Consider the following 25,618-nt stretch of genomic DNA (forward strand, 5'->3'; position numbering starts at 1 on the left):
GGTTTGACAGTTACTTATTTGCCTTTTAATTCTAGGGCCCTAGTTTCTACAAAAATCATGATTTTGTTTCTCATATTCATAACATTGTATTCCTACAGTAAGCATCATCATAATTACTGTATGGCACAACTACAAAAAATAATATATAATTTTCAACACAACTCATGAAAATTTTGAATTTACTATTTACTATATAATCATAGGCCTAGATCCTATAGGATCTGTGATATAATGAAACTTGATACAGTAGTTAGCAATGTACAGTTCTTCCTCTGAAAACCTAGTTCTGTCACTCAGGAAGCAAAGTTGACCTGATTTCTATCATTCCGTGTGTATCCTTAACCACGATTCCAGACATTTGTCCTAACATAATAGCAATGGGTTTCCCGGCCGAACGATTGGAAAGCGTCTACCGGAATGATATGGATGCTGTAGTAAAGTAAATGTGATTTGTTTTTTGACTGTCGAATACAGTACTTTGCTAACCAGTCTATCTCTACTCTACATCTTTCTTAACTGAGTAAATTACTGTATTTCCCTCCTCATCTTATTCCCTAGCCTCTCTCAGAACAGGTCTCTCAACTTACAATGAGGGAATATCTTCAAACTTTGGGTATTCTGTATTATGTAGAGTACAATACTAAGAAAAACATTTTCTTGAAAGGCTATAAAAATGTTTTTTCCCCATTTTCCTAGCTGCTTTATTCTTCTTTTATATTCCTGGTTCTCCTTTTTAATATAGTTTCTTTTTTCCCATTTCTCTTTCATCAACATTCCTTTCCTATATTCATTTCTTATTATTCCAACATTCCTGCAGTCTATCCAAGGCTCTGAATCCAGTAAAAAAATCAATACTGTACATAGCATCTTATATTTATATGTCTTTAACATTCTGTTTTGTATTAATTTCAGATTTTTAGATGGAAATCATAAAGACCACTACAAAGTGTATAATCTGTGAGTATAATGTATTTACCTTTAACATCTTGATTTAATGTCATGGATTTTATGATTTTCTTTATCAGAGAGGAATCATAAATTAATGTTTTGTTTTAATAGTAAATGCACTGCATTGAAATTTAGGGTTATTACAGAAACCCCTAAATTTGTTTAAATGTTTAGGCCTATTTGATGAAGATGTTTACATAGTTATCAGTAGTACACTTTTTATTTTTAATAATTAACACATTTTATTTATTTTTTTTTTTATTTGAAAAAAAATTAAGGCTGAGGTAAAATTTCAGATGCATTTTCTTAAAACCAACAAAAAATTATTTTTGTCTTATTTGTACCTTATGTAGAGTAGGTGTGACTATGTAATACTTTCTTTAATATAGTACAATAAATATATTGCTATACAATAATAATTTTCTATCTTTATTGATAAAATATAAAATATGAACAAAGTACAGTAAGAACATTTTGATACTGAAATTAGCAAAAAAGATGAGAACACTGAGCCTGGGCACAATTTTACTGGTTCGTAATAAGAAAAGTGATATTGTAAGTTTTACAAGGATAGTTTACTCATCCCACTACGGGGAAATTTCATGGCTGGATACAACAATGTGAAAAAGCATAAGACAACGTACTAATACTGATAATAATAATAAAACTATTAGTAATAATAATAATAATGATAATAATAATAATAATAATAATAATAGTTATGATATATTTGTATTAACTTGTTGTTAATCAATACTGGCCACCCACACTAAAAACCCTCTACCTCTGATGTTTACTATCGAAGTCCCCAATTTCTCTGGGGAGGAAGGAGAGACGATGGTGTTCTGTAGAGACCCGCGGTGGCCACAGTCTACCGCTACGTTCAATGCAACAGTTGGCAATATCTGAATGAAGCGGGTGACTTACAGTACATCAGCCCATATTGAACAGAACTTCTTGCACAACCGTTCGTGGTAGACTGAGTCTACCACGGGCAGCTCACACCCGACCATCCTCCCTGCCTTCCTCACCAGTCTATCTATCCTATCCTATCCTATCTAGTTTATTTACATTCCCACCCCAAGCCAATAAGCAATACCCCAAACAGAACCATCTCTTGTTTTCGAAACATTTAATTCTAAGACATTTACATTACATTATAAGTCTGTTTATTTCCATTATATCCAAAATCATCATCTCCCTTTATCAACCCAATGAGGGCAGTGTCATCAGCAAATTTTGTTGCTAGACAATTGGTTTGATCAGTTGTTCTGTAATCGGCAGTATATACTGAAAAGAGGAAGGGAGCTAACATTGTACCCTGTGGTGCACCAGTATTAGTAAAGATTAAATGTGAAATAACTCCTGAACTTAGTCTAACAAACTGACTGCGGTTTGCCAGAAACTTAAATACAAAAACAATAAATGAACACGGAAGATCCCTATTAATCAATTTTTTCATCAAAAATGTGGTTGTATAGTGTTGAACGCATAGCGAAGTCATAGTACATAATTTTTACAGAATGACTAAATTTTGTAACGCCTTCAAGATGGCCATTATTTTTTTCAAGTTTGAGTATGATAGCATCTTCCGTGTTTCTAGAACTTCTATAGGCAAATTGTAATGGATCAAGGTATCGAGATACAAGTGGTTTTATCTTACTAATGACAATCCTTCACACACTTTCATTACAACAGACGTCAATGCTATTGGTCGTAGATCATTCATACATTGTACACTACTCTTTTTGGGAACAGGGACTATATAAGATTTTTTCCAAATTTTGGGCAGGGAATTACTTAAAAACATACTGTAGATTAAAAATAGTAGTAAATATGCCAGCGAACTGATACAAACATGTTTTAAGAACTTTGGGTAACATAAGATCTGGGCCCACTGCCTTTGAGGTTTTCTGATGAGAGAAGAATTTTCGAACTTCATTTTCATCAGTTTTCAAGTCATGTTCAGTAATATTATTATTATCAGTTAGGTTTAGTAATGTGGCCTTCATCTCCTTTTGTTTAGCTGTAAAATCATACTTGTCAAAACCTATTGTATAATGTGTTAACTTCATTTGCATACTGTTCCCCAGATTACAGTTACTATTGAAATGAGTAGACTTTTATTCACTTGTAACATTCTCTACTATCATCAATAAAATAATGAATCCTTAAATAAAAGGTGTTGCTACATGTATTTGAAAATGTTACATTTCATTATCAATAAAATCATTAATAAATCTCTATAAATAAAATGCATTTTTAAGATATATGCTTACTTGCTGTTGATTGACAGATTACTCAATATGAAATTGAAAGCAATATTTCCAAGGTTTCAAAAACCTTCTAGAATTTTGTATTTGCCAAATTACGATCGAGAGTTTACTTTTTACGAGCTTATGAGAAGAGCAATTAAATTATGTAATTACTGTTGTGATTGTGTTAAGCTCGGTGTTGGAATGATGTTTATAATACTTCATATTAGTGATGACGTTTTTATACTTTACGAGAGTCCACTCTAATCGTTTTGTGCGTGAATAAACGTATTGCCCTATTCTTAGCTATGTAACGATGCACACTGTAAGTTGGTAGTGTACAGTGTGCTCCCAGTACCCCTTTTATTCACTGTCTAGCAAAGATACTAGAAACACAAGATAGAGTTCTCCACACAAAAAAAGTGTTCCACCGAAATGCATGGTAGGAATACAAACAATGGGATGCCCCTTACGGCTGGATTTAAAAAAACTTCAACCAAACTTTCGTTACCAAGTCGTCGCATATTTTTATTGTCAATTCTCAATTAAAAAATTGTACACAATTGTACCATTGTACCCAGACAGTGACAACGGTGAATAAATAATTCCTTGGCGGAGGTAGAAATCATTGCTATTATCCAAATAAAACACACAATTAAGCCTATGGATCAGTAAAACAACAATATAGCGCAAAATCGTATGGCCGGACGCACTGTAGTGATAAAGTTTTCCTCCATTAGTGGAAAAATAAGGGTGTGGTGTGCGTCTGGATATACTTAGCAACAGAAGAGCGCCTTGTACGTCAGGCACGAAGTATAGAAAACTTGCATGGTTAAAAAGAAGGGCGCCGCCTACGTCGGGCACGATTTCCGCCTCATTTTTACTATGCGAGTGCTCTATCTTGTGCTTCTAGTATCTTTGCTGTCTAGTTAGTGTTGATCTCCATGCTGATACAAAATTATGAACGAAATAGGCTGACTGGTGCCCTTTTTTACCCATTGTCAGAAGTTGCATGGGGCACACTTTTTGAATGTCAGTTGCTTTACCAAGTTTTCTTTCTATCATACTCTATGCTGGTAGGAAATTTTGAATGAAATATGTGCCTGCACATTATTGAATGAAATAGGTGTATACATATTAAGGTATTACACTTACATAGCGCATAATGCAAAGAAAGCTTTGTGTGCTTCACATAGGGGCATAATTGGAAAAATAGAGCAGAATCTGTGAGGGTTCACCGCCGCCACTAGTCTAGCACATTCCCGGACCATTACCTTTGTTACTCGATCACAGAAACGAGTTTACGTTTAGTTTATAAAGAAGCTTTCCTCCATATTATGTAGTTTTATAAATATTAAGCAATAAAGAATGCATTTAATAATCTTAATGAATCATTAAATTAGTTTTTATAAATTTCCCTAATTTGGTAATTTATTTTTTGTTGATGATAGAGAAAGGGATGATGCAATTGGTTAGTGAGTTTTCATACTATACTGAACTTACACTAGACATACATCTGACTTATTAAGGCTTTCTTTCGCAAAGTTAACCCATTTCACATTGCAGGGCCTTAGCCAAATTTAGGTCAGCTTATGACTGCCCTAAAATCCTGTAAAGTACTGATATAAACTGATTGTTGGTTGGCTGGCTTAAATTAAAAGTATCAATGGGGCCAATGAAAGATCTCCTAAAATTTATGTAAATTATTAGCTTTGAGAAATTTGCTTGCTAAATGCATTGAACTCCTTTTTATTAGTCTTGAGTATTCAGCCTTGCTACTTTCCATTGGCTATACTGTACTAGGCATCTTGCCAAATTTGGATCAATATATTGCTTTACAAATGTGCTCAAACAGCTGAGGAACAGTGCATTACCCACTGTAGGCCTACTGTTTAAAATAAAGTTCAATTGCTCTTACCATTATCCGCAAATTTAAAAAAAAAAATTCATCCTGGTAAAAAATGTTCTTGCCAACATAGTACAAACTATTTTGGTTCACAAGGCAGTTACAAGCCAAGAGAATGGCCTTACAAAAATCAAAATTTTCTATGTACACATGCATATAACCCCTAACAATCAGAAACTGAAAAGATGAGTCTAAAGTGCCAAGTAGGCGCAGTCCCTACAGCAATAGTAAAGGTAAATATATATTTATTATTATTTTTATTTATTATTTAATATAGCAACCGATTCCTAACAGTCAACTCCTCCATTTAATTGGCTTAAAAGAGTAATAATAATATGGTCCCAGGAATTAAGTCATAGGAAGACTTGAGTATGGTAGCAAATTTCAATGGTACATATTAATGTACAGTACTTCTGATTTGTGGTATAAATGTGCTTAATAGCATTCCTATTCATTATCAGTTGTGGTGGTGATTTATGGTATTGTCAGCCAGTCACACAGAGTGATTTATGAACCAAATTGTGTTGTTAATTGGTTGGACTTTCTAATCTACTAGCGCGTTATTAGTAAAAATAAATGAGAACATGATAAAAATGCTGATAAAGGTTTTGTACTCCAGAATCTCACTACTCATTTGGAGCCTGCTGTCTGTGCAGTGAATTGAAGGAAACCACCATTCTCTCATCAATCACTTAAATGTGACATTGGAGAAGTTTCTATATTTCTGCTGTATTCATTTTATTGGCATTAAATGCTTAAAAATCATTGGCAATTCAGAAACACAAAATCTGACACAGAAACGTGCATTCTGACCTACAAACACACAATCTCACACAAAAACTCTTTGATAATATGGTTCCTGTAGGCCTAGTATTTTAATTACTCTAACAGTAGTAACATCAAAATATTAAAGGGTACAGTATGGGGTTCCATTCCTGGAAGAGTACAGAATGTTTAAAATAAAAAAAATGCAGGATTTTGTGCATTACAAGTGAAATACGAGATAAATCGGAACATTACACACCCTGGCGATGATTGACAGAAATATTGGCACCAGATAGTATACACGCAATCTTTAAATATGGTAAAAGCATTACTTAAAGATGATAAGTAATTGAAAGTACGCAATACCTTTATAAAATATGTCTTTACTGATAATTTCAAGTTAGTAATGTTAACATTTTATAGCTTTATAAAGTAGGGAAACTATTATGACTGGGTTGACAGGTGTAGTATAGTATGTCTCCTACCTGTACCTTCCATTAACCTTTACCATATATAAATTAGGCTGAAAGAAATTAAAATCGCTTGATTATAGTTGTTGATTTTAGCCTCTGTGGTTAGTTTATGTTTTCAACAAAGCCACCTTCTTGGAAAGTGCAGCTGGTTGTATAATTGAAATCATATGTTAGACAATTGGCCACTGTGTCTCTTGTTGGTTTTTTTTTTTTATTATTTTTTTTTTAGCATTAGTTTTTTTCTGTTCTTATCTTCATGGTTTAATTTAGTAATTACATGAACATACCTAGAAACCCACTGATAGCCTTGGTTAGCTTGACTGAAGTATAACAACACGAACAATAGATTAGATATGATGTCAAGATTAAGTGTTGGAAAAAAAAAATTCATTGCTTGAAATATTTTGTTTTTAAAAAAGTTAATAGCTTTTACTGTAATTGATAATTTATAAGTAAAGATGCAAACACAGGTTAATAGTATGGCTAAAGCATTTCATAAATTTTACACACACAAATTTAAAAATTGCTTAGCCATAAAGATGCATAAATTATACCATTCATACTGTCCTTGAATTTTACACAACTTTTTTCAGGTTTTTGAGTGAACCAGAATTTAATGTTAATTATATTTTAATTTATAATACAAAGCCTCTACTAGTCTGCCAAAATAAGCAATCCTAATAAACAATATTGAAATAAAAAAGATCACTAATAAGTAACTGTGGGAAATAGGATGCAGTGTAAGTCTATGTCAAAGTCAGTACACTTAGTATAAAAAACAGTTGCATCAAATCAAATATATATAAATACCGAATAAGTAAGCTCAATAGAATCCAGAGGATAAGAAAGTGAAAAATGATGATAAATTTAAAAAAGAAATCTACTTTATTGCAATCATGAATAACAAATGATTGAAGTTGAACAATATATACAATACAATACAGTACAATACTTTTTATGACTACCATCTTTGAAAAACTCCCTGTATAGTAATAAAACGTTTAAAGCGTTCCGTGTTCACTTTATAGGAAGAACAAATTCACGATTGTTTCTAAAATTGTAGTTTTTTAAGGGGGACTGACTGTAAAAGGGAATGCAATCTATGGGAAGGTGATTTTAATTTTCTAAAGTAGTTCTTACAAAGTGAGAGGGGGCATTCAGCGAGTGTTGGAATAGTATGCAGGTTACAGGCTGTTTCATACTTAATACCAGGTGACACGATACCCAATGCCTTCCTTTGGATTGATTCGAGGTCTGAACTTCGTTCCTTAGTTAAACAAGTCCCCCAAACAGTACAGCAATATTCCAACACTGGCCTGATCATGGCAATATAAAAATTAATTAAATCTGCAGTATTTAGGCCAGATCTCCGGAGTTGCTTAAGAAAGTATAATCTGGGACCACATTTTATAATCAAGTAGTTAACATTTGTCTGCCAGTTTAAAGATTTATCAATATAGACTTCTAATAGTTAGACTCCTAATACAGTTAACTGACAGTGTAACAGCAATGGTAAATATATGTTGCAAAAAATATAGATAATAATAAAGCAGCATCGATAATAAGTGTGCATACACTATGAAAAAAAAAATGATAATAATAATAACAAATAAATAATAATGCATATAAATGATGAGAAATAATTATTATTTTGGCAGACTAGTAGATGCTTTATCCACCACATTTGCATACTTTGTTGTTGTAGGACCTCCCCCGTTATTTCTGTTGTATATTATAGTTGTTTCTTATCCCATTTGTACAGTCTCCTGATGAAGTCCACTGTGTGGACAAAAGCTATAGAATAAATTCTATATTGTTAGTCTCAAAGGTGCTGCTGTCATTTATTTTATATTGTTCTATAACAGACTAATGCGGTTACACTTTCTATTCATCATAATGTAAGTGTAATTAAAAGTAAAGCAAAGTAACATTTTTTAAAGTACAATGCAAAAACAAAATAGAAATGATATGAAAAGGGGAAAAAAAATGAATCACATCACTTTATTAAGAGTATGACTGTTGATTTATTATGACCCACCCCTCCTCCTTTCCCCTTCTCCCCAACAACTAGAGTGATTTCACAGCTGTAGCTCTGAATCACTCCTTACGCAGTCTAGCTGATGACTAGTACGTAGTGTTCAGACTCGCAGGTGACCAAGTTTCATTATGCCCACACAAGGTAGGCTGTGACAGGCTAGTTATACTGTACGTGTCATCAAGTTGAGCCAACCCAGTGTACCATTTTCAATGTCAGTTCCTATGAACGTCAGAAGTCTTCTTGGAAAGAATGTGCAAAGGAAAGCAGATAAAGCAGTTAAATTTGTAACTTGTGCCAATAAGGTCAAATTGCGTTTTCAAAAAAAAAAAAAAAAAAAGTCTCTAATGACCGATTGTTAGTGAATGCTAGCACATTGTAATCATATAATGGCCTACATATGCAAAGTACATTCATGAACATTATTTATGCATGGACGAGGAATATTTTCTTGATCTGTGTTTCTAATTGAAGTTAAACCTATACTTAAAATATGTAAAATTTTCAAATATCTACAGAACTAGTAACAAGTTTAGAATTTTATAATATGAAATATGAATCAGGAATGGCTGTTGGAATAAAAGAATTCATATAACAACATTAGGATTTTCTGATTTGTTAAAATAAAAAGAGAATCAAGTTTCTCCATAATGTTTAATGAGGTCTAATACAGTAATAACTTGTAATGACTTGCCACTAGACATAGTTGTCCCAATGGGTGTTTCTACAAGGCCTAGACAACATAATGTATTTAACACAAAAAAAAAAAAAAAAAATGGAAGTTCTAACAGTTTTTTCTTGTATTGAAACAAAATATTTATTTGTAATGATATAATTGTTATTAGTTGTTTAAAATAACAAAAATGTTCATTCTTTGCAGTATTTTTTTAAAATATAGTACTCTCCCATCCACCTTGATATTTTTGTTACAATTATTAATACTGTTATTGTTTACAGTTTTGATTTCCCTGATATTTTATAATACCACCACTATAACAACTCTGATAAAACACAGTACATTGACATACATGATTGTTTATGTACTGTATAGGGGGACATGCAATAGTAAGTTCTGCAAGATAATTTAAATGAGCCAGTATTAAACTCCCACACTTGCCTGTTGAATACATTCACAATGACCTGCGGCTGCCAATTGGCGGTGCATTGTGTAGACTTATCTAATTAGTTATTATATCAATTATGGCCACTAGAGTGTACTGTACGTGGTGCAGTTATAACATGACCACACAGGGTCCATTTAGTAGACCTGCATCCTTGGCATACTGCATGGCTACTTAGATCTTATCATATTTTGTTAGATCGTAAATACAGATAAAATAAATTGTAAATGTTTATTTATTCAAACTCTTTCAATTGTAAATATGCTTATAGAGACTTTCACAGCACTGTACCTATCACTATGATTTCTAATAATATGAAATCTTTTAGCTTATCCATAACAAGTTTATTGCAGAATAATAATAATAATAATAATAATAATAATAATAATAATAATAATAATGATGATCGACTTTATAGAGTGCATATTGTAGAGACCTAAGAGTCATTTAGCACCAGTAAAATATATTGTACCTGAATTTTGATGACATTTTGATTTGCATCGTTTTTAACTTAAAACATGATTTCAAACCTTTTTAATGCTTTGAATAATAGTGCCAATTATATTGTTCAGTCTTTGAAGCTATTTGTTTCCAAATTCGTCATTATTCACATCTCAGTCATTTTGTCACTTCGCTATAGAGCAAAGACCTTTCCAAGCAGAGTTCCATTTCATAATAAGGCCAAAAAAAAAAAAAAATTCTGTTGGCCGTGTTTTGTGAAAATCCAAAAAATGTGTAGGTCGGTAGGGAAACTTTTTTTTTTAAACCAAAAATGCTTAAAAAGTAGAAAATGCACAAATATAATAACAATTTTGCATTCGCGTTGCATACCATGCATCAAAATAGGCTAGGCCTTGGGCCTCTCCCCTAGCCTAGTCCAAGGCTGTTTCAGCCTTATTAGCTCCTGTAAAAAAATGCTGTTCCTTGTAGTAAAAAAAAAAAAAAAAACTAAACTAAAATGCCCACCCTGAATTTTCTAAAATTTGGGTCGGTCGGTTGTGGCCAACACAATATTTTATTTATTTTGGCCTAATGATAATAATTAAGCACTAAGTATCCACATTGTCCATTGCACTTTAAACCACATTAAAACAAGCAAGAAAGTATGACTTGGCTTAGAATTCCAGTAAGAATTTCTCCACAGAAAGTCATTGCCTCTGTTTGAACCTGTCCTTGATGTCCACCTCTCTATCTTTATCTTCGGTTTAGCATTACATCGACCCACTTTTTTCGCTTTTGGTCACTACTTGAATTCAAATTTAAAGTCTCTGAATCTATTTGCGTTAATATTCAACCAATCTTGTCATCCTTGTGCTGTTTGGCACTCTGCTGTACTTCACATATCTAAATTCAGTTCTAAATTCAACCTATATTCACTCAGTTCTCAGAATTTTCATCAATATGTTGACTTTCAGATATTGTCAAATGTCTATTAAAAGAATTCCTCTATGGTATGAACTTGGTATGTGTGAATGTAATTGAGAAAAAAAAATTACCACTGTACTGTAGTGTACAACACAATATTCCACATTTAATTTAATCCTGGTGTACTGGTATTCAATGTCATAGAAAGATGGATACGATTTTATAATATCAGATTGTATCTCACAGGGTTGAAGCTGTACAAAACTAAGGGTGGGTGATAAACATTTTGAGAATGATGTGTGATAAATTATTATACAGTACTATAAATAATAAGAGTGGATTTTAAGGATGGAAAAGTGGATTAATAAGGGTTGGTGAAGGGTCATGAAGTTAGCTTTAGGCTAGGTGGAAAGCTTCACAAGACTGGGTTGCCCCATTCGCCATAACTACATCTCTGATCTCAACTCATGATGTACAGTATCTTTTTTATATTCATAAATTGGTAATGAATCCACATTGGCCTGCTGTACTGTATAGCAGCCACCTGAATACCATTAGAGGCCAATATATAAGCAAATTAAACAACTTAACATAGCTAATTAATAGGTCCCAAAGTTGCAGTTAACATTATAAAATTCAAATGTACTCTGCTATACAAAGTGTAAAATGTGTTGTAAAATTATGAGTAAAATTAGCTTAAATTTTACAGTATTTAAAATTTAGCAATATTTTTGAAGTTTAGGTTGAACTACTGTAGTTATTCAAATTCTTAGGCTAAGCATCATTTTGCCTTTTTCATTAAAGTAGACACTGTTAACGCCACCCTCCCATCCTAGCGTATGTAATAATTGGTATTCTCATAAAATGAACACAATAGATGATCCCTGATTTATATACCAATGTAGTAAGGATATAGACTACTGTTGTTTCCTCATTTAAAGTACATTATTTGCATGAGAAGGGTTTAAAAAACTCATCTATATGTGGTTGAGGTGTCAGGGGTTTTCTATCTTCAGACATATAGACTGAGAATGGTAATTATAAGGCTAGTGACTGGAATAAGAAATATAACATAATCATTGTCATTTCATCAAATACAGAGAACTTAACATGATTCAGTTGTAATGTTCCTCTTTCCTAAATACTGTAGATATTAGTAAATATAAATGTTAATAAAAATAAATACTGAATAAGTCTGTTCTTATTCATATAAAATTATTTCTTAAATAGAGAAAATTTATGTTGAATTACTAATTTTTTTATATATAATTATTGTTTCACTATTTAAAAAAAAATCCAAATTATTGTGGACAATGTTTTAATTGTTTTTAATGTAGAGTTTATGGAGTAGGCCTACTGTATCTCTATGCCCATCTTATTTGAGTGCTATATTTTTTGGAGTTAATAAGAGCTTTTTTGAGATATGTACTTTGCCTCCTATTCTCAGACAGTCGACAGATAAAAATTGGAGATTTACAAAAGGAACCACAATAATGACAATTCTTTATAATTTTTATCTTTTAGATGTTCAGAGCGGAATTATGATACTTCAAAGTTTTACAACAGAGTAGCGTGCTACCCATTTGATGACCACAACCCACCTAAGATGGAGCTGATTAAACCCTTCTGTGAAGATGTGACTTCATGGCTCGAAGCAAGTGTCAAGAATATTGCAGCAATACACTGTAAAGCAGGAAAAGTAGGACATTGTTTTTATACCACCTTAGGGAGTAATTATGTTGTTTTTACACCACCTTAGAGAGTAATTATATCATATTTTGTAAAGCATGCTCATCAGTGTCTTTAAAATGTAAAACATGGTAGGAATTGTTCTGTTTCTTGATTTACTTTTGTAAATATTTCTTTCCACTTTTTTTGTTGTCTCTGTAGAATGATTTAATTATTAAGGATTTTATATTTAATATTTTATTAAGAAACACCAATGAAATGAAAAGACCTCCTACACTTTTCCCTCTCAATGTTCACTTTTATCTATATTTTTTTTTTGATTGGTCAATTTTGTTGTAGGGGCGGACCGGTGTAATGGTATGTGCTCTCTTACTACACCAGGGAAGATGTCGTACAGCGCAAGATGCTATGGATTTCTACGGTGCTGTTCGGACACGAGATGGAAAGGTGCGTTGTATGCCTTTTCAAAATAGTCAATTGCCAATACTATACTATTACCATAATACTCTGCATCTGAGCCAACATAGAGGCCAGGATATTTGCATTCTTAACCTGATTCTTGTGGTGAATTATTGAAGTGACATTCTGTTCATAACAGTAGCTAAATTACATTGGTTTCACGCAGTCTGTATTAGCTGTAGCGAAGGCAAGCGTTTCCTGGATAGACCTGCGTTTGTAGTTGCATTACCTTGATAATAATTGGTTGTCATTGTAAAATGCATTCCCTTCAAGAAGTTGGTACCTGGATAAGGAAATTATCACCTGATTAGTGACAAGACAAAAAATATTCAGAAAGTTGTCATTTAAATGGCTTCACTGATACACTTGGTATGATATACCTACTTTGCCAGTCTTACCCATGATGTATTTGTAGCATACATGCATGCTGTATAATATATGGATTCTTTGTCATCTGTATTCAATAGTGTTATAAAGTATAAAGACCATTGTCTCTAAATATCAGTCATACCATATCTACAGCCCCAGTTGAACTTTTCTGAAGTTTTATTATGATTTTAATCATTTCTTTTGTATTGTCAGAAATATGAATAATTGCAAGTGATTTACATAAAATGTATATTATGACTTCAATATACTTTTCAATATAATTCAATAGTTTTTATCAATACTCCTTCAAATGTTTGATCAGACTTTCCTGTTGTATGTTATGATGGTTTTGAACCATGAAATGGAATAGGATTTGTCATGGCATATCTGGCCAGGCTGAATATACTGTAGGCACCTATTGTATGCACTGCTTGGTGGGCTGTGAAGGGGTACGTGATGTATTTCAGCTTTTTAGTAGGCTTCAGTCGCTGTCTTTGACTTGGTATTTGAGTTCGCAGCCCATATGCCGATACAGTTACTGTATTTCTTGTGACACAAACACCCTTTTGATTAGATTCACAGTAGGGATAAGGAGCTAACCGTTTGCACCCGTGTGAGAATGTATGATTGGTTAGCGCAACCGTTACCAGGATAGCGCTCGCTAGGCCAATAGAAAACTTTCCAGTTTTCTATTGGCCAGCGATTCCACCGCCATCTTCTTGATATCTGGATCGGGGATTTTCTCATATGAACGCAAGGGTGAAACGTGTATGTTATGTATCTGGATCCTGCTAACTAGCTGGTGTGCGTGAACAAAGCATAAGCATATTAAGATCATGACCTAATCCAAGAAAAAATGTATTTAAAAAAATCTTTTTTAAATATTCTCTTAATTTGCTTATATCCTTTTAATGTTAGTTTTTATAACCAACTGTGTTGTAGCAGTATTCGGTTGTTATAGAGATATGAATAGTATACTGTGTTCGTATTTATATTTAGCTGTGTGTGTGTGTGCTATGCTCCTGCAGTAGGCCAAAGAGTATAAAACTGCAAGAGGTCTCACTGCCGGGGATTCTTTGGAACACAATCCTATTTCAAAAAGTACTACCCAAAAGGGGCATATCTTTAAAAGACGTTCGATGATTGAACGTGTGCTGCGTTCACGTTCGAGTTTTGAACTCTATTTGAATTCGAATAGGGCGCCCCCTATTTTGTGGTACTTTTTTAACGTTCCTGCATATAAAATCATGGCAGTGGGACCTCTTGTAGTTTTATACTCTTTGAGTAGGCCTACGCGTTAACTACACATCTGCAGTCTCTAGGCTATTTTGTAATTTGTATTGTGTTAGACGAACTTGTTTGTAATTTTTCACATTCGTCAAAGAAATAAACATTTTTCAAAGCATTCGAGAGAGAATACAGTCACTGTCACTAACTTTTTGGTCGGTGCAGACAGGTAAAAATCTTGGGATGATTTCATAACTACGCAGTCAGTATTGTTACACTGTTCTTCCCTGTGGTCCAGGGTATTATCTTAAACAACATTTAATTACAAAATAAAATTAAAAGAAAAATGCATAAAAATATAAAAACAGTATACAGTGATGACGTCACGATTATACATTAAAATACTTCACTGGGCCTCTCCTGGTTAAAATGTAGGTAATAGTTTACAAATCTCAGATTTTGTACTTTATTCTAAATATTAAGATCATAAAAGATATTTACATGTAGAGTAAGTACTTAATTTAGGCTAATAAAATGTCCTGTACAGAATACATTTATAGCAACAAGGGCCTTTGTTAAACTGCAAGTTATTCCAGTCTACCAGCTTATCTTCATGAAGCAACTCTCTATAAATTTATTACATCACCTTTACATTTATGAAGACAAATTTACATACTATTAATATGCATGTAAGCTGATAATATGAGGTCAAAGTTTAATTTATAATGATGATTGTAGATAAATATTGGTTGAGCTAATGAACTTGAATAATGCAATTAACTCTTTGAAGTGTTTACTTTTCATCCTGTAAGTAAATTATTTTTTTTTCAATTGAAAATTAAAATGAGAAAATATTTTCTTAAGAGTGACAAGGTGTAATATTAGTACATAACTCAAAGTTACCTATCCATGAAGTTAAGGTTGGGGTATGTTCTCAATGATCACGGAAATACCTGTCTAAAGAAAGAGGCATTATTTTAGCCGAATATCCACTTTCTAAAAAACTGTAACAGTAGAGTATATCTGTAGACCCTTGGCTGCTATCATCATCATCATCCCCTCTTGGGGTGGGGGTCTGGTTGTCTTGACACCACTTTCCATTCTTCCCTGTCACCAACTCTGCTCAGATCAACCACTCTACTGTAATTAATTTAAATATTTTGTGTTTAAGTAAAGACTAAATTTTTTAATCTGTGTTTTATTAAATGTTAATAACTTGTTGATTCTTTTACCAGACCAATTCAGTGTTTTCTTGAATTATTAAGATCATTCAAAATTTCCCACAAGACAGTGCATATGTTTTTGTGCACATCGCATGTAACAATTTATTTTTTACACATCACATGTAACAATTTGTTTTTTACTCACAGGGTGTAACAATCCCTAGTCAGCGGCGGTATGTTGGTTACTATGGAGAACTTGTGACGAGGCGTCTAGAATATACGCAAGAAACGTTACTACTCAAGAGAGTTACTGTGGAAACAATACCTATGATATCGGGCGGAACATGTACACCCTTTTTCGTTGTTTATCAACATAAAGTTAAGATTCATACATCTGAAGTAGTAAAGGTAATTACATTTGGTGTATTTTGTCCCACAAACAATGCTAATACTCTAATAAATATTTTTCACTCATTTTAATTTTTCCTAAGATGCAATTGTTTGTCAGTAAGTGACAGTAAACAGGATTATCTTTGAAAGGTAGGAGGTTACATGATTTTTTACCCAAGGGAGGTTGGTAGTACTTATGTAAGAATTTGAGTCAGCACCCCCCGGCGGAGAAACAACAAGCATGGCAGACATTATAGCCATGACGCAAGATGCGTCTTACACGAGCCCAGCTGTTTATGTTAATTTCCCGCTTACTAGAATGATACAGCTTCGCCAGTAGATTCGGAAAGTTCCTAATGAGGATCTTAAAGATGAATCAGAAGTTTGAAATGATTGTATCCGTCATTTGACCTTTGAACCACGTGGTATAGACTGCCCCAGTGGCAATTAACAAACTGTAAATTGACAGGGTAAATGTTTAGGTTTAATTGAAGCATCATCGTGCTTCAGGCAACTGTAGTCCATAATTGATTTAATGCATTGTATTGTTACCCTGGAATATGCTTAAGGAAATTTTGACCGATATTGTCCTCTACAGCTTTTGGTAATTGGCAACCAATAGTAAAAATGATTGTGGCAATGTTAATCCTAAATGTTTTCTCAGACATTAAAATTAATGATTTTATCCTTTTAGATATTTTGAAGGTCATTTCCCTTTGTTTTTTCATGTCCGTTTAAGTTCTACCTTTTGTAGTTAAAATTAGAAATTCAAGAATACTGCTGCACTCCATGTTAGTACTGTACTGTATTTATAAATGATCGATAGTAAACTCAATAAAACAAATTTCACTACCAGTTTAATTTTTTTGATATTAACCATAATTTATTATCTTCATTATCTATTGACAAAAAAACCATTACAGTACTTCTTTCATCTGTATTAACTTTCAGTACAAATTATGTAGTACTCATTTCCATTGTGGTTCAGAAATTACTACAAAAATGTAAGAAAATATAATTGGTAAATATCAGAAAGTACTTTATAAGGATGATGTCACATTGAATAGCCAACTATAATTAGTATAAATGACCTCACCATCTGTAGTAGGAATTATAATTCAATGGCTGGCCCAACTGCTTACTATAATTCCTCTTTTTTGCCAGTTATTTTTATTTTGTCTGTTCAATGTAGTTTCCGATAATGTCTTTAGAAAGTGCATTGACCCTTTTACCTCTAAAACATGGTTGAACGACTGAATCGTTGAGTGTTCTTTGTGGGATCGTTTCTCACTGCTGTAACCTTTTAATCATTCGCGGTACTGAGTGCAGTGTCCTATAAATGGCCGCCCAACGATTCTTGTCGATTACATTGAAGACAATTTCTGTCTTGTGTGACACTTTATGGGAATTTATTTTGATCAGATGGTCGGCAGTAATTAGTGTTTTTTATCATCATGAACACTTGTCCTGGATGGTGAGTGCAACGTGTGGAAATGCTTCCTTTGTGCTTAAAATGATACAGTGATTCTCCTCAACATCCATTCCTAGGTGTTTGGCTCAAATCCTTTTGTCAGTTATCCCATTGCTATTAAGGACACAGGTTCATTGAGGCAAAGATGGGACCTGTGAATAATACGCTGGTATTGTTGTTCCATAAAGACATACAGTAGCTCTTGGTGAATCACTATCTAGAAGATAGGAAGCTCTGGGAAAGAGGAAAGATCCATGATTTCCAAACAAGGGAGGGTAATCATAGCAACATATGTGATGAACAGTACATCATCTCTAGAAATTTTTTTAAACAGCAAAACCAGGCAGTTTGGCACTTGACACAGCTGAATACATCATACCTTTTTTACTTTACCCTGATGTAGTCATAAAGTTATATAGTTATGTAATTAACAATAATTTATAACTTCATTGATTTTTCATAGGATAAAATAAGTAAAATGGCTCCCAAAAGGATAATTTGTCCTAGTGTTGTGAAGGCCAGATATCAGTCATTTTTATTAATGACATTTGTTTAAAATTTAAAGGCCAAAAAAAAGAAAATGAGACATTTAAATAGTTTAAAGAATAAAATAAAATCCTTAAAAAAACCATTCTGAACCTACTGTAATGTCGCAAGATAGAAAACTTTAAACAAAAAAAATAATTTAATACATTGATATTTATTATTTCTATTTCTGTGTCATTGAATTGTAAACACCATGTTGAACATTATAGTTCCCTTGATATATGATCATATGACACAAAGTTTTAATGTCAACTATGCATTAAAACATCATTTGAGGATTGTTTATGTTGTATTGAATATCCTAAACATAGCCATGACATACGGTAGCTAACTGCTCATTTATGATTTGGAAAAGCAGAGATTACAATTGTTTTGAAGTTGCAATAACCTAGTACGCTTTTGAATATTTCATTGATACAAGAAAAGATTTGTCAACTTGGCGAATGAAAAAAAAAAACTAATATCCAAAGATGTTCATGATTAAATGTAGAATAATAGTTAATATTTTATTATTAAATTCGGATTCAACTTTAATTTATTTTTGCATGCCATTATGAAATGAATAATGAAAAAGCATTTGAACAATACATGTGAGCTGAAATTATTATTGGTTTAAACAAAAGAAAATATTTATACTGTATAATGGAATAAGCTGTTTATATACTAATGCTGGTTTTGGGCTCAAATCATACAAACGCTGAATGTATTTTGCTCTTGACAAAACAACTTTGACTTCCTAAGACACTCACATTGAGACTTACAAGCAGCTTTATAAAGCACTGCATATATCATGCAAGTGTCAAATCAGTTGCTGTTGGAAATAAATGAAATAATTTTTTTTTACTTTTACAAGTTTAAATAATGCTAAACATTTGTATATTATTATCTGGGTTTTTGTATAGACATTTGAAATATTATAGACTTACAAATGTGGTGAAATATAAAAAAAAACGAATATGTAGCAGTGAATATACTTTTTGAAATTATGATAGCGTTGAATTTGTATTTAGGTATTTAATTCTTTGTAGAGGTTGTCAACCTCGTTGTGGCTTTGTCGTTCCAGGATACACAATTAGCTTTAAATTTAGATGCGATTGCCAGTAGGTAGGTAGGAGTGTTCAAAGCCTGAATGAAAGGAAGGAAGTAAGGCAATGGAACTCTCAGGAATGCAGTGATTTACAAGATGTGCAATGCAATGCAACTTTTATTAGAAGAAATGTTAAATTGCATACTTTAGGGAATGTCTATAAATAACAATAACATTCTAAAATATAAATTACAGACACTTTGAATATAAATTGTATGGATGTACAATATAGAGTTAAACTTTTAGTATAAAGTCACTAAATGAATATTAAAAAATATGTCAGTTGAATCTTACTATACACAATAATGCTTTATCAGCTTTCCTTAAAAAAATGTGAAAGTAAACAATTATTTAATGTAAATAATTTTACAATAGGGAACTTTTTATTTTGCTATAGTGTGACTCTGGGATGAATTTACTCATGCGTGACCATGCAGCCTTCTCGGCACGAGATAGATATGGGTTAAACTGCATCCTAGAATTCAGTTGGCAAGAACCGAATGTCATTTCATGCACAGATGACAGTCTGTGAAGCCTTACCGTCGTTGTTGTGCAAAACCTCCCTAATGTGACCTCATTGCATTTTAACTGACTAAAGCCTCGTTTAGAATATCAAATTTTGTTTGACAAAACGTGGCATGCCCCTAATATGGTCATTGACCATATATAGACACATCATGACTATATATGGGCATACAACAGTGTTTTGTTTAATGTGTTTCTGAGCGGTTACAACCTAAAAAGCTACAGATTCCTCTATATTTTTACTGTAAATGCTAGAATAAGCGCCGCTGCACTTTTCAAATTGTTGGCGGTTTCAGTGCAGCGCTTATTCTAGAGCGACGCTTATAATAAATATTAGCGTGGCGCTTTCTTTCCATACTGGTTCCCATGTTACCTATTTCACGTATTCCCGTAGTTCGGTAGGCCTATCATAGGTTCTACGTCATCGTAAATAAATGTTTATAAAGAAATGGCACTTGTGTCTTCATTGTGTTATTTATTCATTTTAACATTGTATGTATTTAAAACTGTATAGTATTTAAAACCCTGTTTCTCAAAGTGTTTCTTTACACACAGGGTAATATATATTCTTGCATAAGCGCAGCGCAGCGGCACTTATTCAAGAGCGGCGCTTAACAAAAAAAAAATCATTTTTGATGCAGCGATTATTCGAGAGCGTTGCTTATGTCAGCATTTACAGTATGCAAAGAATAAAAGGCATTTTATATCGTTTGAAACCTGAAGCATTAAAAAAAGTATATATTAAATTAAGTAAAGCTGTGCTTAATACGGTGGGTTAAAACTGTTTAAGCAGGTACAGTTAGTGGAAGATTACCGTTTCACGATAAGTCATTATTAATAGACTTCTGGTTACAAGTAAGTACAGTAAAAGCTTTTAAATTTAGTCTTTACTTTGAAAAATGGTTGCTTTTCTATACATCAGCAACTGCATAGGGACAGAAATGTTTACAGAATACCAATGAGAAGCAAGAAAATCTGGGCATTTAAGTAGTCAAGAAAAAAAATGAAATTTCTTAAAAATTATGTCGCGTGGAATATGATATAAACATTTTAATTGGGGCTAAATGGTGGGAATTATTGTGAAGTTTAACTTGATATAATTGAAATGGTGGTTAAAATTACTGTACTATTTTATGGAGCAGATAATAATTGACAAAACATGATGTACATTATATTTGGCAGAGAGATGAGTACAATGTTTTAATTAGCATCCATGATAGTGATCAAATCTAAATCAAATCAAATCAAACTGTATTTGTTCCATTCATAAAATACAATGGAAAAATCTCTTCCTTGGATGGAACTTTGATTACAGGTACAGGTGATAGCAATGGTCAGGACTTACAGGGGTAGGGTGTAATAAAACTCCTTCCCATAAAAGTATTGAAATATCCTTCACTATATGTGGATTTTGATTATTAAAATGCCATGCCATCAGTTACTAACAGTGGCCAAGATTACAGGGGCTAGGGTCTATTAAACCTCATACACCTTTTCATAAAAGTATTAAAACCTCTATATGATGACAACATTGCAAATGACTATTATGTGATAAACCATTCAGAGGATGTATTACCCACAATGCATTTTTTTCGATGTTACTGCTTGAGTTGAGCACTCGAGGCACGGTCAATGTCCATGCACTAATCCATAAAGGCTTAACATAAGAGACTATATATAAAAATGAATAAAAACCACATCAGTTATATGTTTCCTTAAATGGCCACGTCACTGCGGATTAAGCATGATCCACACAGAAGATAAATTTAAAATCAATATAGGTTTCAATACTCCAAAACCATAATCATATTCTAATATAAATACATATTATTTTAATAAATATATACTCTGTAGGTAAGTGCATAACATTAAGCAGTCAAATTAAATATCAATTATGAATTTCAATAATCGTATTGTAATGCAATAAAGATGATCTTCATGTGAAAGAGACTACATACAGGATTTTGAAAACATTTTAAAAATTCAGAATCAGAAGCAGAATATATTTATTTCTTTACGAATATTTGCATAATAAGGACAACATTGCAGTCCCTTTACCGTCAGCACGATGTTAAATTGGGGCCTAGAGTTTTCATCAAACAACAGGTCAAAAAAGTACTATTTTTCAGGTTTCAGGGGGATAGTACTTTTTCAGGGGAATGGTACTTTCTATTGCCTGCTTCTTAACCAATCGGATGCCTAGAATCTTTGTATTTTTAGTCTAAAGAAGGTGACTGTACTTAATTCATTCATATTAAATAGCAAGAATTCACAAAAAAATATGTTATTTAGATTTGAATCTTGTTAAGCTCATTGGATTTTTATGATGTTATAATGTATTACAGGTATTTAACTTAACAATGCACATTTTTCTTTATATTTTACTGTTAAGATGCTTGTATTCATCCATAATTTGATCTAATATGTATAATGACTTTTTATTGATTATTGTTATTATCTAATTTGTATTTTAAATATTTTAATTGTTAGACTATTGTAAACTTGGAGTTTATCAGCATTTTTGTTGTTTCCAAGTATTTATACCAAATTAATTAAAAAAATAATAATAAAAGAAACACATTTATCAAAACTTATTTAATATTAGTGTAAATATATTAAATTTATTGATACCCCAGAATATGATACAGTATTAGTACATGTTGTGTACTAATGTCAAACAATCAATTTTGGTCTTCGATGCCAGTCTTAAATATTTTGAGTGGTAGCTTATTGATTAAGATACTGACTATTTAGGACTCCCAGTAAAGAAGTGTAAAGATGCATGATACAGAAAAAATTTTAATTTTACATGAGAAATACCATATTTATTTGAATAAACAGCCCGGGATATTGTTTTGAAGGAGTTTTAGTAGGCATTTGTTTGAGGGAGGTGTTTATTTGATGGCGGCGTTAATTTTTATTGGTGTAAAAAAGATGTATACTTAAATAAATGCCCATTAATTTCACTTGTAAGAAAATTTTCTGTTGGAATACAACACTAGTAGCATGTGTTGAGAATTATGTTTCCATTAGATTTGTATACAGTCATTTGTCGGGGGGGGGTCCATTTATTCGAGGAAAAACATAAATGCTCAGGGCATTGATTGGAGGGAGGCATTTATTCCAAATTTATTTGAATAAATACTGTATATTTAAAATAAATGTGGTTAGTTTCATCTGATGTTGAGAATAGGGACCATCCATTATTTTCTTCTTTAGTAAGAGTAGTTAACAGTGCATGTACTTTTTGTTAAAAATGACAACAGTTTTTTCCATTAAGTAGATATTCATTATTCAGAGTAACGTTCATTCTATGTTAGATACATCTATTATACTATCAATAAATAAAATACAATTTTTATGTTCAATTCATTTTTCATACTTCAAAACCACTGTTAGTCATAGCATTTATTATCTTTAAATTAAAAAGGTTTGAAGCCTAAAAAATAATTTGAAATCTATGAGTTTGAAGCATTTTAAAAAATAATATTTCATAGCATACATGCAATTTGAATTGTTGATTATCGTACACTAGTTTTAAAATGTACAGTTTAGTATTTAGTATGAAATGAAGCATGTAAGCACTTGATGTTCGCAGTGCAGCTACGGTGAACCAGGGTCGTTGGATTTAGTAGAAGGTCAAGTAGTTAACGATTATCCGGCTAAAGCAACACGATGTGTAGGTTCATGAAAAGAGCAAAGTTTACAACATTCATCTTCTTCTATACATGTTCTCAACTCAGACCTGTTTTAATTCCTGGAAATGTTACTTGGATTTGAGATTGTTTGTAGAAGATAGGGCTTTTCTATATTGTTCTGATATGTAAAGAAATTAATTATTTCTCAGCAAAATAAAACATTACTTTATTATTAATGAATCCTAAATTTTGTTCATCATTGTTCTGGGAGCACAGTACAGTATACTCAATTAATAGAGAATGTACAATACAGGAAGATGATGATGATTTTAATATTATTACAAACAATGTTGTCTTTTTAACTATACAGATACCATATTTTATTTGAGTGTTCCATTCGTATTTCACACACTTGATACTCTAATGAAGTCTGTAATGAGGGTTGAAAGTTGATTATTTGGAACACTAGATGCTCTGTAACTAAATTTGTTTCAACAAAATTTTCAAGGCTCAGGGAAGTGTAGTCCTGAACAATTTCATTCCTCAGTCACGGGTTTAGCCAGAAAAACGATATAGGCCGTCCAAAATGGAAGCCAGTGGGCGTGGCACTGAGCTGATGGGTGGGCCATACCCATGTGAATCCCCACTGAATTTTGGTACAAAAGCAACGTACATTCAATCAATAAATGTTGTTTTTATCAAAAGTAAATATGATTTAGCTTTAGTTTAATGTAACATTCAATAGACTTGAAGAATATAAAGAATTTTCTAAAGGTAGACCAGTCCCAATTAGGCTAGGCTGAGCTGATTAGGCCAAGCCGGCCAAGCCGTCCAAGCTGTCATGGTAAAAGTGGCCTTCCTAAATAATTGTAGGCCGTCCAAAAGACGGCCGGACAGCTCGCTGGCTAAGCCTATGTCCTTAATGCTCCATAATAAAACCAAACCTTTAGAAGTGGATTGCTTATCATTTCAGACTTTTGTTGCTCTAACCAAGTCTATAACATGAGGTGTGGGAGTGGTAAAATGTATGAATTGATAATACTCTATAGTAATAACTCTTATAACAACAATGTGATAACATTTTAAAGCACCTGTTAATGTTTAATTTCCAATCTAACCTGTTGCGTAAAAAAAATAAATAAAAACATCACTACTAATAAATATTGAAATTTAAAAGGAAAGAAGGTTCAACAGGTAATTGAGAGAATTACAAATTGTATTACAGAATATATTGAAATATTATTTCCAATAGCCATCAGAAGAATGATAAGGGTAATAATACCCCTATTATAATGATATATTAATATGCATTAGCCTATGGAGAAACGTGTGTCTTGTGAAGGAGTACACGACGCCGGAGGTCAATGCCCTGTAATTTGGAGCATGCAGGAGCTGGGTTTCCTGGTTATCAAAGCATGAGTTTCCTGACCACCTGGTCCTGATGATTGGCTTGCCTATATAGTGTGCTTGACAAGTGTCTACTTTCTTAATCAGTGTCTGTCAAACTACTTTCTGTCCTGTAACTCCTGGGTGTTTTTTTTTAAATGTATTTTTTAGAGTGTTTTGATGTATTTTGTTTGAGGAATGTTTGTAGGGGGAGAATTATGTCTTTATTTGATATTATTATCTGCTCTTTCTGGTTGATATCATAAAATTAGTTGATTAATTTTTTCTTTATCGCATATAGTACTTCAAGTTTATATTTGTTGTTACTGTCACAATCAGGCACAATCAATTCAAAGAGGTGGAGGCTGGTTATCAACACAAAATATTACGTAAATAATAGTATTGATATATAATAATTCTAACTGCTAATTCCCTAATGATGGTGGAAGGATAATTCTCATATAATAATTAATATTTTATATTGTATGATTCTTATTTCGGCTTGCTTTTTTTTTTTTAGGGCTTAAAAAGAGGAGATCAGAAGATCAGGTTCAACATGTTACAACCATTCCCTGTATGCGGTGACGTAAAGATAGATTTCTTCCATAAAGCCAGTAAATTAAAAAAGGTAAATAGCCTAACACAAGCAAACCCACCAGGTTAATTCCACTGCATGATAGACTTGCTGACTCTTATGATAAACCACTTTTTTCTTCCATTTTTAGACCATAATTGAGGATGAATATCTACCTTCATCATAAATTGTATTTATTTTTTAATTAGAAGTCCGATATATATAC

The 25,618-nt window shown here is 32.4% G+C and overlaps 1 protein-coding gene across 1 annotated transcript in view; it reads left to right on the forward strand.

Annotated features, from left to right (window-relative positions):
• Window positions 1–25,618, forward strand: part of LOC117118510 (phosphatidylinositol 3,4,5-trisphosphate 3-phosphatase and dual-specificity protein phosphatase PTEN-like) — a 40,118-nt gene that overhangs the window by 11,325 nt on the left and 3,175 nt on the right. Inside the window, exons 2-7 of the mRNA XM_033263122.1 lie at window positions 355–439; window positions 913–957; window positions 12,393–12,567; window positions 12,897–13,004; window positions 15,983–16,183; window positions 25,339–25,446. Of these exons, the coding sequence (XP_033119013.1) occupies window positions 355–439; window positions 913–957; window positions 12,393–12,567; window positions 12,897–13,004; window positions 15,983–16,183; window positions 25,339–25,446 (722 nt within the window). The remainder of the gene's footprint in view (window positions 1–354; window positions 440–912; window positions 958–12,392; window positions 12,568–12,896; window positions 13,005–15,982; window positions 16,184–25,338; window positions 25,447–25,618) is intronic.

This window comes from Anneissia japonica, unplaced genomic scaffold (genome assembly GCF_011630105.1).
Source record: "Anneissia japonica isolate Jap-2015-1 unplaced genomic scaffold, ASM1163010v1 scaffold287869_len1821871_cov162, whole genome shotgun sequence".
NCBI lineage: Eukaryota > Metazoa > Echinodermata > Crinoidea > Comatulida > Comatulidae > Anneissia > Anneissia japonica.